This window comes from Rhagoletis zephyria, unplaced genomic scaffold (genome assembly GCF_001687245.7).
Source record: "Rhagoletis zephyria isolate East Lansing unplaced genomic scaffold, Rhagoletis_zephyria_1.1 Rzeph_scaffold_01277, whole genome shotgun sequence".
Classification (NCBI taxonomy): domain Eukaryota; kingdom Metazoa; phylum Arthropoda; class Insecta; order Diptera; family Tephritidae; genus Rhagoletis; species Rhagoletis zephyria.
Window position 1 is genome coordinate 73,808 of NW_016158361.1, and position 14,577 is coordinate 88,384.

The 14,577-nt window shown below is 31.4% G+C and overlaps 1 protein-coding gene across 1 annotated transcript in view; it reads left to right on the forward strand.

Annotated features, from left to right (window-relative positions):
• LOC108363435 (uncharacterized) overlaps window positions 1-5,884 on the forward strand; it is a 50,841-nt gene extending 44,957 nt beyond the window's left edge. Inside the window, exons 2-3 of the mRNA XM_017616801.1 lie at window positions 5,108-5,226; window positions 5,286-5,884. Coding sequence (XP_017472290.1) covers window positions 5,108-5,226; window positions 5,286-5,400 — 234 coding nt within the window. The 3' untranslated portion in view covers window positions 5,401-5,884. The remainder of the gene's footprint in view (window positions 1-5,107; window positions 5,227-5,285) is intronic.
• The last annotated feature ends 8,693 nt before the right edge of the window (window positions 5,885-14,577 follow it).

Consider the following 14,577-nt stretch of genomic DNA (forward strand, 5'->3'; position numbering starts at 1 on the left):
TTTAATCAATCTATGTTGAAATAAAAGTTAAAGTAAAAAAAATATTTTGTCAGAATCGAATTTCGTCCTTCTAACTTTATTAGTTTTAGATAAAAAAAAATTTTACACTTAAAAGTATTGATAGTTACAATATATGCACATAAATGGAATTATGGAACCATGTATGCGCTCTAAAAGAACAAACTGACCGTTTGATGTACGGTTTAAATACTATAATTGCTTTGTATGCAAGGGCGTAGCCAGCCTTTCACCTACGGGGGCAGGAGTTCATATACAGTATTGGCCAATACAATAGCACCCCCATTTCAAAGTCATAATGTTTGCCACTCATGTTTACTTATTTATTTTTAAGAATTTGCAATTAAAATACAGTTCATTCTCTCACAAAACTCACATAAACTCAAGTTTAAAACTTTCTAAAAGACCGCAAAAAAGTGCAACAAATTTTCACCCAAATTTCAAACTTTTTTCTCAGAAGCGGTAGAATTTTTTTGAATACACAGTTTTATAGCCCATTCAATTTTAGTCTAATAATGTGCAAGTTTCAAGTGGCTAAAAATTACCGTTGATTTTTTAGAAATTTTTTCGCCGATTATGTTGCGGGTTTCTTCCATATAAAAATAAATTGTGTTTAGTCGTTATATGGAAGCAACTGAGCCAAAAAAAAATTCTAAAAAATCAACGGTAATCTTTAGCGACTTGAAACTTGCACATTATTGGACTAAAATTGAATGCGCTATAAAACTGTGTACTGAAAAAGTTCTAGAGCTTCTGAGAAAAAAGTTTGAAATTTAAGGGAAAGTTTGTTGCGCTTTTTTGCGGTCTTTTAGAAAGTTTTAAACTTGAGTTTATGTAATTTGGTTTAGATCCGAACATTAAATAAAGAAAAAATTAACGGTTAAAGATGCACTCAACTTTCAAAAGTAATACAAAATTTTACAAAAGAATTTTAATATAAATAAATTAACCGCCCAATTCTGTGTTTTCTTGATAAATTTTTTGTAAAGAAATTTTATCAAGATTTTTATCAAGTAAAAGCTTCCTTCGCATTCTGTGTCAATATTTATAAAACAAAAAGCTCTACGATTTCCACATGAGTGGAACTGATTTCATTGTCACATATGAAAAATATGAATTTAAAAGCAAAAAATCCTTTGACTGCCGTAGCCGAGTAGGTAGAAATGTTGACTATAATTCCGTGTGTCGCAGGTTCAAATGCCGGCACATGGAGTATTTAATTGTTAGAAACAAATTTATTTATATACAAAATTTATACATTTCACATGAAATTTCAATTTGCCAATAGCATTTTCAGTCTTGATAATTTATCAAGAAAAGAGCTTTTGATTTCTGTGCTAGAATACCAATTCTTGATAAATAATAAAAAATTGACAAATTATAAAGATTTTCAATTTATCAAGTGCACAGAATCGGGCTGTAAATAATTTCACGAAATTTTTACACTTTTTTATTAATTTTCGTCGATTTCTGGTTTCTCATTTTTTAATAATTCGAATAACGAAAATTTAACTGAACTTGTATTTTTATCATGTAGCTCATTTTGGTGGAACGAATTCGAAGTTAGCAAATTAAATCTTCGAATGCTTATTAAGTACATATCAGCGGTAAACTTTTTTAGGCTGTAAAGTGTAAAAGGCAACAGTAAGTGAGTATGCATTGCATATTTTTTAGGACTATGTTTTCATTCGCAGTTAAACTTTAAAGAGCTCTCAAGAAAAAAAGAAAAATTCTTACAAAATGACGCACAAGAAATGGAAAAGAAAATTTTTTCTTTCAAAATTTCTTATATCATAATAGATTTAGCCTCAAAACCCACCCCTTGTGTGCGCTACGTGACAAATTTGATATGTAAAAGTAAACAGACATTGTTTAATTTTGCACACACTAGGAGAGGAAACTGGTTACCTCTCTTTATATGCGTAAATTTAAACGAAAATTTTTTAGAGGAAATTTTAAACATTTTATGTGTAAACTGTGAAAATGTGAACAATAAATGTTTAAAACTCAAAAAACAAATTTGAAATTTGTTCTACGCCACACATATGATAAGTAAAAGTAAGCAAGCAGTGTTTAAATTTGCATTCATTAAGAGAGGAAACTGGTTACCTATCTTAATATGCGCAAATTTAAACAAAAATTTTTTAGAGTGCATATAAATCAAAGTTTCACGCCTTATATAAAGTTCACAAAAATTAAAAAAAAAAATCCATCAAAATTTTTAACCTTTTCTTCAGAATTTCTAGAAAATTTTCGAGCATATCCTGGGAAATTTCCAATATTTATTTTTGAAAAAAAAAAATCTGTCTAGGACTAATAACTTTATTAGTTTTAGATACAACAAAATTTACACTTCTCTTTATAAAATGTTGATGGTTACAATATACATAAATTAAGATACTGTAATTGTTATTTTGGACCATGTATGCGCTCTAAAAGAACAAACTGACCGTATGATGTACGGTATAAATACTTTAATTTCACCTAGGGGGCAGGAGTTTATATAGAGGGAAAAAATGTTTTTAATTATTATTTTTTGTATATAAATAGACATTTTTGGGATTAAGAAAGTATAAGTTTTCAGTTTACTTTACAACGATACCAATTTTTTTAAAATCGGTTTGTAATTGTAACAAGGTATTTTTTCATTTTAAGTGTTTTTTCTCAAATTTTTATATACGAAGTATACAAATCCGCATATCAGAAGAAAGAAGGTTTTATTGCGTTTTCAACGATATTAACTTTTTAAAAACCGACTAGCATTTTTTTTGTTTAAAATATTTTTATAAAAAATAAGGTATTTTTTCTTTTTAAATGTTTTTTTTTTACATGCAAAGTATACAAATATGCATATCAGAGGTTTAATCATGTTTACAAAGATACCAACTTTTTGTTCAGTTCAAAATTGTTTGAAATATAATGTTTTAAATTTTTCGAAGATGGGAACTTTGACCGCTTATAGCACCTGTAATATAAGTTTGTACAAAAAAAGTGATAAACAATTTAAATAAGGATAAAAGGCGGACTACGTCTATATTTTTAGTTTTTTAGTAATTTACATATAATAACAAAAAATAATATTTTACCAAAGGTCCTATTTCGAACTTCAAAGGCCCATATCTCGATTTCGGAGGCTAACTTCGAAAAACGGAGAAATTACTTTTTTACCTAAGACTCAATCTCTTAAAAAAATTTGCTTTTGTCCAATACCCAGCGGAGTGCTGTACAGTGTAATGATTCTAGTATCTTCATTTATGTATGTTGTAACTATCAATATCTTATAAAGAGAAGTGTAAAATTTTTGTATCTAAAACTAATAAAGTTAGAAGGACGAAATTCGAGGTGGTGGTAGTTTACATATTAGTCCTTGAATATATTTTTTCCAAAAATAAATATTGAAAATATCCAAGGATATTCAATGATAAAGTTTTAAAATGACATTTTCAACACTTATTCGTCCTGGTGCAACAAAAAATTAATTTTTTTAAATTCTACAGAATTTTTCCTTTTAACTGATGGTATATTGTATTATATTATATTATTATATATAGTATATTAACTATGGGTATATTGTTACTCTACAGTGCATCAAATCTTTTAAATAATTTTTTTATTCAATCATATCCTAGAAATTTCAAAGTCTTTAAAAAAAAATCCTGATGTCAGAGAGAAAAATTAAAAACGCAGTTATACTATATTTGGCTCCTAGTTTAGTGAATATATTGATTTTTTCTTGTGTTTTAAAAATTTTTGGTTTTTGTCGCACGGTGTTATAATAACGAGAAACCAGAAATCAGTTTTTATATGTGTGAAATGTGTGTGATGTGTTTGAAATGGAAATTCTGAATTGTAATTTTCTTAATTTGAATTTAACTTTTTGCATTTAAAATGGAAATTCTGAATTAGAATTTTGCAGCTTTCTGATTTTGAAATGGAAATTCTGAATTTGAATGTAATTTTCTGAATTTTAAAGGAAATTCTGGACTTACATTTTAATTTTCCGAATTAAAAATGGAAGTTCTGAATATGAATTGTAACTTTTGAACTAACACTGAAAAAGGTGTAGTTTACATGGTACATATCATTGATGTTTTTGTAAAACCGCCCATCGACCGCCTAAATCGTCGTTGTGGCAAAAATTAAATTTGGTAACCCTGAACTCCGGGCATCGAGATTTATGCCTAAAAATCTTAAAATCGTTATTAAAACAACAGATTTGTAAAATAACAGCTAGAGAAAATAGCGCCTATCAAGGCAATGCCTTCAGTTGGTCGACGGGCGGTTTTCAAAAACATCGACGGTATGTAAAAATAACTAGAGAGCAACAAATTGTAATGAATCAAAGAAACGCAGCGAAGTTGCATCCGTAAAATGGATTTAAACTTGGTACATCTTTAATTTGAAGGAATCCAGAGCAAGCTACGCTGTGTAGCTGCAAACGGGCCATTTGCCGTACATTTATTTTAAAACGAAGGCCCCATAAACAATATCATCTTAACAGAAACAACTTAATCTTATTCTCTTTTTTGGTCATCACCCGTTCGTATAATAAAATGCAAGTGTGAAGGATCAAATTTTTTTTTATTTTTTATTTTGCAAGGTTCTGCAATTCACTTCAGAGTGAATTTCAATAAAATTCGCTTTGAACTCAAATTAGCAGGGGTTGAAATTCACTCGGGAGTGAATTGCAGAACCTGCCTGTTTATCTTGTATGTATTTACTTGGCTTATATTATGGAGTTAACTATACTTTTATATAAAATTAAAAAAGTTAAATATAGACAAATATTTTTACAACCTCGTCTATACTTCGTGGCTCTATTTCATCGAACACCACTGTATAAATCTTTTTGTTGACCCAGCTTGGCTGTTTTACCGATTTTTTCCACAGCCATAATTTCGAAGAAAACTTTTATGTGAATGTTTCAAATCTATTTCTATTAGTTTAAATTGGCTATGTGCAAAATTTTAGCCAGATCGATCAAAGCGAAAGAACATAACCCGATATCAAATCTATATTTAATTTTTAATTAATTTATATAATTATACAGATACCTAAACTCACCTTAAAGTTTTTCTCTTTATTTCAGCTCGAACAATATGTTCCTGGTTTCTCTAAAAAAATCGGAGACACTTCATTAGTGGTCAAAAATGTTTGTGCGGATGTGTTTGGAAAGACAGTATTCTTCTTTAAGACACAGGTTTTCATGTAAGTAATTACTCGACCAAAGACCCCTGCAGATAAAATAAATTAAAAGTTTCTTCCAGTGGCCGCTTTTCTCCCGAAAATCTTAGCAAAGTTGTGAATCAGACTCACAATGCTGCACTCGAATACTATATTCAGTTCCATAAAAATGTTGATACTTATTCAAAACTGAAATGATTTTAAGTACAAATACAAAATACTACATAAAGGCGATCATTTCCACAAATTCAATCCAATTCAACAGAACACCTCCACTAAGACCAATGCCAATCACCCAACAGCGAAAACGATTGTACGGCACATCAAATAATGACATCAAAATATGTTTAAGTGCTTGTAAAAAAACTTTTTATCTCACCATGAATATGTTGAGGTGGACCTTACTAATTGTTTGGTGACTACTGTACTAAATCCATCTCGCATTTAAGATCTTATTCTAATTTGATATATTCCATTAAACTTTTTTGTTTTGCAAAAACAAAAGTAGTTGTTGAAATATAATTCTATTGACAGCAATTTTTTTAAATGTATACTCGGCAGACACATTAAAAGGTAATATACATATTAGGATGGTCCAAAATAAGTCGGCATTTTAATGCTTTCCCCTCCTAGTATTGTTCTATGTCGAAAAAAATATACCCCTATTTTTTTATTTTGAAATTAAAAAATATTTAGGGAGTCGCTCAAATCGCTTAAAGTTTTCCATGTATTTTATATGGAAAACAACTTTTCGTAGAAATGGTATGGAATTCTTGAAAATTAATATTTTTCGATCGGAGAACTCTGGTTTTCTTCAACGGACTTTCAATAACAATACCCAATTGTTTAACCAGTTTTTAAAGCTAAAGATTTTTTATTTATCCCCTATTGCATTTACTAGGGGTTTTGGCGGACTTATAAAATATAGTTACTATGAAAAAATAAAATAATTGGGTATCATTATCGGGAATCTCCTGAAGAGAAACACAGTTTTCTGGTCGAAAAGTATTGCTTTTCAAGAATTCTATACCATTTCTACGAAAAGTTGTATATAAATTACATGGAAAACTTTGAGCGCCTTGAGCGACCCCTGAATATTTTTTGATTTCAAATCAATGGGGGTATATTTTTCGGTACAGAACGATCCTAGGGGGTGAGAGCATAAAAATTCCGACTTTACTTTTTCACATGCATTTTTGGACCACCCTAATATATATACCTATTTGTATATACATCAGAGCTGTGAAAAATGCATAATTTTTTTAATGTATAGCATTTTAAAGTTAATGTAAAGAATTAATGCATTCATGTTTGAAATGTAATGTAAATGAAAAATTAAATGCATTAATCCCGAAGAAGTAATGCAGCGTTTTTGCTGCATTTAAAATGCAACATTTAGCACTTTCGAACATATGTTTTCGAAGAGCGTTCATGCTATCGCATTTAGCAAATGTACATTTACGCGAGTTCGAAATCGTATGGCTTTGACAAACAGCCGTGTTCTACTCGCTTATTCAGATCCGTATCTATTACGATAAATGCTCACGCAGAAGATAATATTCAAAAAACCCTACTGAAAAGGCAAAGATAAATTTTAAACCAAAAATTCAATACAAAAACTTGAATTATTCTAACCATAACCGAACATTTGTTTGTGTATACATATATTTATTTGTCGGTGCTGTCAATTAAAATTTCCTCACTTAATTAGGAAACAAAATAAACAGAGTTGATCACAAATTGATCCAGATTACTATCAGCATAACATCGATGTTGAATTTGCGTAACTTTTCCAAATAATGTAAAATAATAAATGAAATCTCAATCGGTGATCATTGAAACGCAGCTAGCCACTGTATACGCGAAAAAGCAATGTTGCCACTTTTTCTCATTAAACCATGTTCGAATCGTGGAAATTTTGGAAGATCACAGGGTTGCTTTTAGCATTTAGATTCTTAATGCAAAGCTGGAGTTGCATTTAGTTGCATTTAGACGAATTTTGTATGGATAAATGTACATTTAGGGTAGCATTTACAGTTAAATGCGATAAATGTGCATTTACGCGTAAGCAAAAACAGCCCATAATGCTAATGAAGTTTTCTTGCATTAACTTTCAAATTTTTAAATTAATGCTAAATATTACTGTAATTTATTGCATTAAAAGTATAACAAGCATTATAAACCCATTAACTAGTTTTACTTTGAAGTAAAAATTCTTTGTTGACGTTGAGGGTAGAATTTTGAGGTTAAAAAAGCAGTGTTGCCACAAAAAAATTACCAAATTCCTCAAAAACAAATGAAAAATCCTCAAAATCCTAACAAATTACTCAACATTTCCTTATTATTTTCTTATTATTACTTAGTATAATAATTGGTACATTTGTTCTTGCGCATCAAACAAGGTATCCCCGTTGTTTTTTATGCCTTGGTTTGTATATAATATTGCTGTAACTATATCAGTGCTCAATATGGTCCTCAAGTCAGTCCTACACATTTTTAAACTACTAAATACTTTTTTTTTTTAATTGGGAAACTTATATGAACCTGAAGAATCAAAAACTTTTTTCCTATAATTTTCTGGATCTAATGAAGGATCAATATGAATATCCTTATGATAGAACAACGGGTGTTTTCTCCATTCGTTACCGAGATTTTGCAAGTTCAAACTACAAAAGTTGAAAATATAACGATGGAATGAAAAAAATTATCGTTAACATTTTGAATATTTAGCAGCAAATGCAGATGTGCTTAAGAGAGAAAAGCACCACACAAGCTTCTTGACAAACCAAGCGAAACATCCCTTTCCTTAAAGCTATTTATGTTGTGTAGGGGGGTGTTTGAAGGTTTGACAAGCCGTTTGAGGGAAATGTGAACAAAAATCAAAATGTTTTGATTTTCTTGCCGCCATGTCGATGAAAACCAAACCCTTTTACATTGTGAACCGGAAGAAAACTAAAATTCTTTGCTTGAACGAGTCATGTTTGTATGGTGTATGGCGAAATGGGAAAAGTAGGTTTGAAGAATGTTTGACAAGCCGCTTGTGTAGTGTATTTCGCTCTTTATAAAACTTCGGAAAGCTTTTTGTTCGAAAATTTGCTGTGATTTAACAAATCTGTTGCGTAAAACATGGTTGCACTTATTATCTGCAAATATATCGAGAGAAAATTCCTCAAAAATTCCTCAAAACAAAAATCTTCAAAAAATACTCAAGCGCACCCGAAATTCCTCACGTTTTGAGGAATTACTCATAAAGTGGCAACACTGTATAAAAGATAGTGGGGAAGTTAAGGTTGGTTTTCACTATGTCAAATTCAATGGCCTTTGTCATCAAATAGGTAAAAAGACATTGTCGAATGGAACTTAAAAACTAGCTCAGAATAGGTCTTCAGTCGTGAACTTGTGCCGCTAAATTGGATATCTGTCCGTTTTTGGCCAATAATATAATCGGTATGCACCAGAAATCAACATAAAAATCTACAAAAGCACACCGAGCTGCACGCAAATTGCTTTTATTTTCATAAAACATCTAACAATGTTTCCAAAAATTTTCCTTCAAATAAACATAAAGCTCTACCCAGAATTACAGCGGACGACGGTAAAGCGGTCGGCGATAAGTGAAGAGCTGTTCAGTTACCGCAGTGAAATCCGTCCGAGTAAGCACAATTGCGGTTGACGACTGCTTCCGTTGATTTGAAATTTTTATTAAAATATTTTTATTTGTTTGATACGTTATTTTCTGGAAATAAAAATGGTTGAAAGCATTTGCAAACTTGTACAAATAATAGAAATTATTACAATCAACAATGTGCCGCCCCCGCTAGGCGGTAAAAATAGAAATAAATTTAAATCAACCGAAAAACGTTGGCGGTAAAAATGCTGCCGCCGTAGTTACATATGTGCTAATCCATATGTCTTCGTGAGTTTTTATTTTGACAGCGGTTAACCATCGACCGCTCTACCGTCGTCCGCTGCAATTCTGGGTAGAGCTTAATAGAATGTCCTTCCAAAAGAGATTTTTATATTTCACTTTAAAACAAATTTAATGAGTTTTATTAATGCAAATGAACAAAATTATTAAAAATTTTAATGCATCAAAATTTTTTCATTAGCATTAGTTTCGATAATTCAATGGAAACAATTTTCATTAGCATTTTTTCAGAATTAATGCATTGAAATTTGTATTTGCATTAAATTTCAAAAATTAATGCATTAATTTTTTCCATTAACATTATTGCTTTAAGTACCATTAATGCATTAATTACATCTCTGATATACATTAGACTGATTAAAAAAAATCGATTAACTTTTTTTAATAGCCCCCTCTTCAATACCTCCGGGGGGATGTCAAAAGATGCCTGTTAAAAGCGCAACCCTTAATATTAAGTTTAAAAGGTGGCGTATCGCAGCTTTCTATTTTCCATATAAATTACTTAGAAAATAATTGTTTTTGTCTTTGGAATTTGTTTTCTCGGCTATAAATTATCAAGATAACATATGCGATACATATTTTTGTAGGAAATTAGACGTTCCACAAGAACGTCTCTTATCATGTTTTGATAAACCTATTGGTTTAACGGTTATTCAAACTTAAAGTTAAATTTATGTCATTATTACAGTTTTTACAGTAATTAAAATTGTTTCAACTATCCAAAAAAGAAGTCTTTTAAAAATTGAAATTGTAAAGTTTAATAAGTCTTCCAAATTAATTTTACTAAAAACCCCCCATTTCGGGGAAATCTTAATTAAAATCCTTTCTATTATATTGAGTTATGTTCGAAAGTTCGTTTTATCATTTTTCCACTAAAAATGATTTTAATATATTTTTCTAACAGGGAATTATAACTTTAGGGATTTTTGTAACAAATTTTGCAATACTTAATGATAACACTCGATCACAAATTTAACAGCCTTATGTTTTATAACGAACGAAAGGCAATACGATCAATTCGTCTGCAGAGGAACGCTTCAAAAATTAGTTCGGCGGCATCATTCTAGCCGGTTTAACCGGTGAAAACAATTTTTTTCTAAGTAATTTATGTGGAAAATGGAAATCCGCGATGCGTGACCTTTTAAACTTAATATTTATGGTTGCGCTTTTAACAGGCATCTTTTGACATCCCCCGTAGGTATTGAAGAGGGGGCTATTAAAAAAAAACTTAGTCGATTTTTTTGAATCAGTCATATGGTATGTATACTAATGTAACCATATTGTTAGGGGCATACAGTTGTGGCATGCTATTCCGGTTTGTATAAAATTTTAGTCTATTGATATAAACTACTATATTGCATTTTTATTATCTCAGTTTTTGAATTGTGAATGATAACCACTTTTTTAAATAAATTTAAATAGTAGAAAGTTGTATATATTTAGTTGTTTCAATTGGTTGCATAAACTTGGGATGCTCAGCAGTGGTGCACGCAGTCAACATAGGCACCTGCGGGCTCGCGAAATTACTAGGCGAGGGGAAGTGAGCGGTAAGAATATCCTGTCGATAATTAAAACCACAAAAAAGTTAAGGACCAGAAAATTTGCCATCACTTGGAAAAACAGGAAGATGATTACAAACCAGCTGACTTTGTTTATGTTTTGTTGGTAAACACACAGAAATTCATGGTGCCGCCATGGAAGAAAAAAAGAAAGTGAACGTTCAAGGTTCGCCAGGAACATTAAGCATATAAAATACCAAAAAAAAAAAAATTGTTTACATAAATTGTACTCATTTGCTGTCAGATCATATCGCACGTTTAATAATATAGGGATTTAGTTAAAAATTTAGCTTTTTGGACATTTCAACATACAATCAATAATCTCGATAAGGAGAATAGGCTTAGCCTAACATATGACTAGACTTCCCAAAAATGGCGGGAGATATGTGTCTTTCCATCTGCCTTTGATCAAGCTTTGATTGTGTTTTCTCACAAAATTAAAATTTTGAAATAATTCTGTATATGTGACCTGGTCTACGGAAAGGGGGCTTAGGTGTCAAAAAATCAATTTTCACTTTTTGGTTGATTCGGATGGAAGATGAGATGCTTTTTCACGTGGTGAAAAGCAGAAAATCCTAACTTGCTTAGAAGTGTACTAAAAATGTAGAGAAAGAAGAGTAAAAATACGACAAAATATAATTTATTCTTCAGTGTTACTTTTTTAAATGTTCCACACTAGCAACTTACACGATGAACTATAATAATATTCCGACCAACAACACTTACTGGACGTCCGGCGCGGAGAACAATTAACGAGATAATGAGAAACTGACGAAACGAGTTGCTTACTTTTAACAGCTTTTTCACAGAAAACTAGTTTTCGCACGTAAGCTCCCTTTTCGTAGACCAGGTCACATATTATTAAACGTGCGATATGTGATGAGTTTTGCTTGCTAAACATTTTCCAGCACAAAATGACCGTCTCTCTTCCACCGAACTGAAACTTTGCCCTCAAAATTTTTGAGAGGTGGATAATTTTTGGCGTTGTCGAACGCTTACTAGTGCAAATTGGAAATAACTATTAAATAATTTTGGGTTGTCGAACGGAATGATATAAGTACATTAGACTGCATCACTCCCCATACAAAAAATCGGTACTGTGTTTCCATTGGAATTATAAAATCTATTATATTTTAAGATGCCCACCAAAATATTTCGGAAAAATATTAAGATTAACGTGAGCTGGACCGATTTGAAAATACCTACAAAAATGAAGTTTTTGATGAATATAAAATAGTTTCTTAAAGATTTTTTGAAAAAAATCCCCTCACATGACAAAATGGTTTAAGCTTAAAAAATTTGCATAAAAATATTAAAAAAATTTAAAATTTTCAACGGAATCGTAATAATGAGATTTTTGATAATGTTTTTCAACTTTTTCAAAGGTTGGTATAGGACAAACTTTAATTACTGAACCTAAACTATTCAGATTTAGACTTGCGAGGTATCATTGGAAAGGTATTTTCTCACCCTTTTTTTTAGAGAAAGGTAGGATGAACGAGCGTTATGCCAAGTTGAATCAAGATGTGTTGGTATTTAAAAAAAATTGGGACATGAATGACTTCTTTTATGCGATTGCTTTATAAAAAAGAGCACCATTTTGAAATATGAGTGTTTTTACACTCTAGAAAATAATTTTTACAACTTCACATAAGCGGTTTTGCATTTTGCTGATACGCGGTTTTGCAGTTTGTTGAAACGCGGTTTTGCACTTTAAACGACGATATATACTTTATACTTGGAATAATTGTTTATGGTTAAATGAAGTTCTTTGTTTTAAATAGAATGTTCTTTGGAATATTGTTCTTTTGGAAAATACTAATTTCATTATTCTGTCTTTCACATTTGAAATTAAAGGTTTTTAATTCTAAATAATGTATATATAAATACGCCACAAGAAAATTTTGCAATCCCTTTTCTGAAGGCACCGTTCGCTCGATTTCAATGAAACGTACACCGATTTAAAGGGCATAACTTCCTCTAGTCCATAAATGTTAATCCCGATACATAGGAGCGTGGCATCTGACATATAGACTAAAATGTGAAAACCACTATATCTCTAAAACCAATTACGCTGGAGAACTGAAACTAAGCACAGATGCATAGATTGTAAATACCTTAATTACGGTGAAAAATGGTAGGTACTGGAAAAGTGGGCGTGGCTCTTCCCATACAAACTGAAATTCTCATATCGCTTATCTCTGGAACCACTTATGCTAATGTCCTGAAATTGGGCACAGCAACTTTTTGTCAATACCATATATACCACGAAAAATAGTACAAAAGAGGACGTGGCACCGCCCATAAAAACTGAAATTCTCTTATCGCTTATCTCTGGAACTGCTCATGCTAACGTCCTGAATTTTGGCACAGTTATTTACGCAAACAGTAACGTGCTTACGGTGAAAAGTGGTAGATTTTGGAAAAAAGGGCGTGGCACCGCCCATACAAACTGAAATTCTCATATCGCTTATCTCTGGAACCACTTATGCTAACGTCCTGAAATTGGACAGCAACATATGTTGCTAATACCATATATACGACGAAAAATAGTAGATTTTGGAAAAGGGGGCGTGGCACCGCCCATACAAACAGAAATTCTTAGATTGCTTATCTCTGGAAGCGCTTATGCTAACGTCCTGAAATTGGACAGCAACATATGTTGCTGTCCAATTTCAGGACGTTAGCATAAGTGGTTCCAGAGATAAGCGATATGAGAATTTCAGTTTGGATGGGCGGTGCCACGCCCTTTTTTCCAAAATCTACTATTTTTCGTCGTATATATGGTATTAGCAACATATGTTGCTAATACCATATATGCGACGAAAAATAGTAGATTTTGGAAAAGGGGGCGTGGCACCGCCCATACAAACAGAAATTCTTAGATTGCTTATCTCTGGAAGCGCTTATGCTAACGTCCTGAAATTTGCCACAGCTATTTATGATATCAATNGGGGTTTGTTAGAGAAAGAACTGTATTTTAATTGAAAATTCTCAAAAATAAACAAATAAACATAAGTTGCACACAATATCACTTCGAAATGGCGTGCTATAGATATGACCGATACTGTATGCCTATTTTTTATCATGAAAATCGAGGTTCCTTTTTCAGTCTAATTTCAAAAGCTACTGAAGAAATTTGGAGGAGGCTTGGTATAATTAGCATTAATCAATCCGGTATTAACGTTCACAATTTGATTTTAAGTTTCCATGTAAATTCGCTATAAATTATACTGGTGAACTTCAAAATAGTAATTCACTTAAAGGAGTTAGTATCTATGACCGGTGNCTATTTATGATATCAATTTCAATTTCAATTTATTCAAATAATAAATAATCTAGAAATATTCAGTATTTCTTACAGATTATGTACTTAGAACTAACTACAGAGTGTCTCATAGCTAAGAGTTACGGTAATAATTCATTTAATAATGATTTAAAGCTAAGCTTGGAGGAAGAAAAATCGATAGCCAAAGAATTTGAAATGGAATTAAATTCTTTCAAAGCTCTCAAAATAGGAGCATGAGATGCATAAGTAGTTCTAACCCGTTCTACAAAGAACAGATCACTACTCCGAAGGCTTCTTTGAGGAATATGAAAATAAATGCGCTCAAGAAGGAAAGGGGAGTCAGTCACTACACTTACGATGTCAAAGACAAAGGAGAGCGAAAGGATAATCCTTCTGCTATGCAGAGATTTTAAATTAATTAGTAAGCACCTAGCACTATAAGAAGGCATCGGATACTCGAACTTCAAAGACCTAAGAGCGAAACGAACAAAATTCTTTTGAACGCGTTCAAGCCTCTTGATATGGCAATCGTGATACGGTCTCCATATAAAGACTGCATATTCCAGCTTAGACCGAACGAGCGCAGTGAATAGTAATTT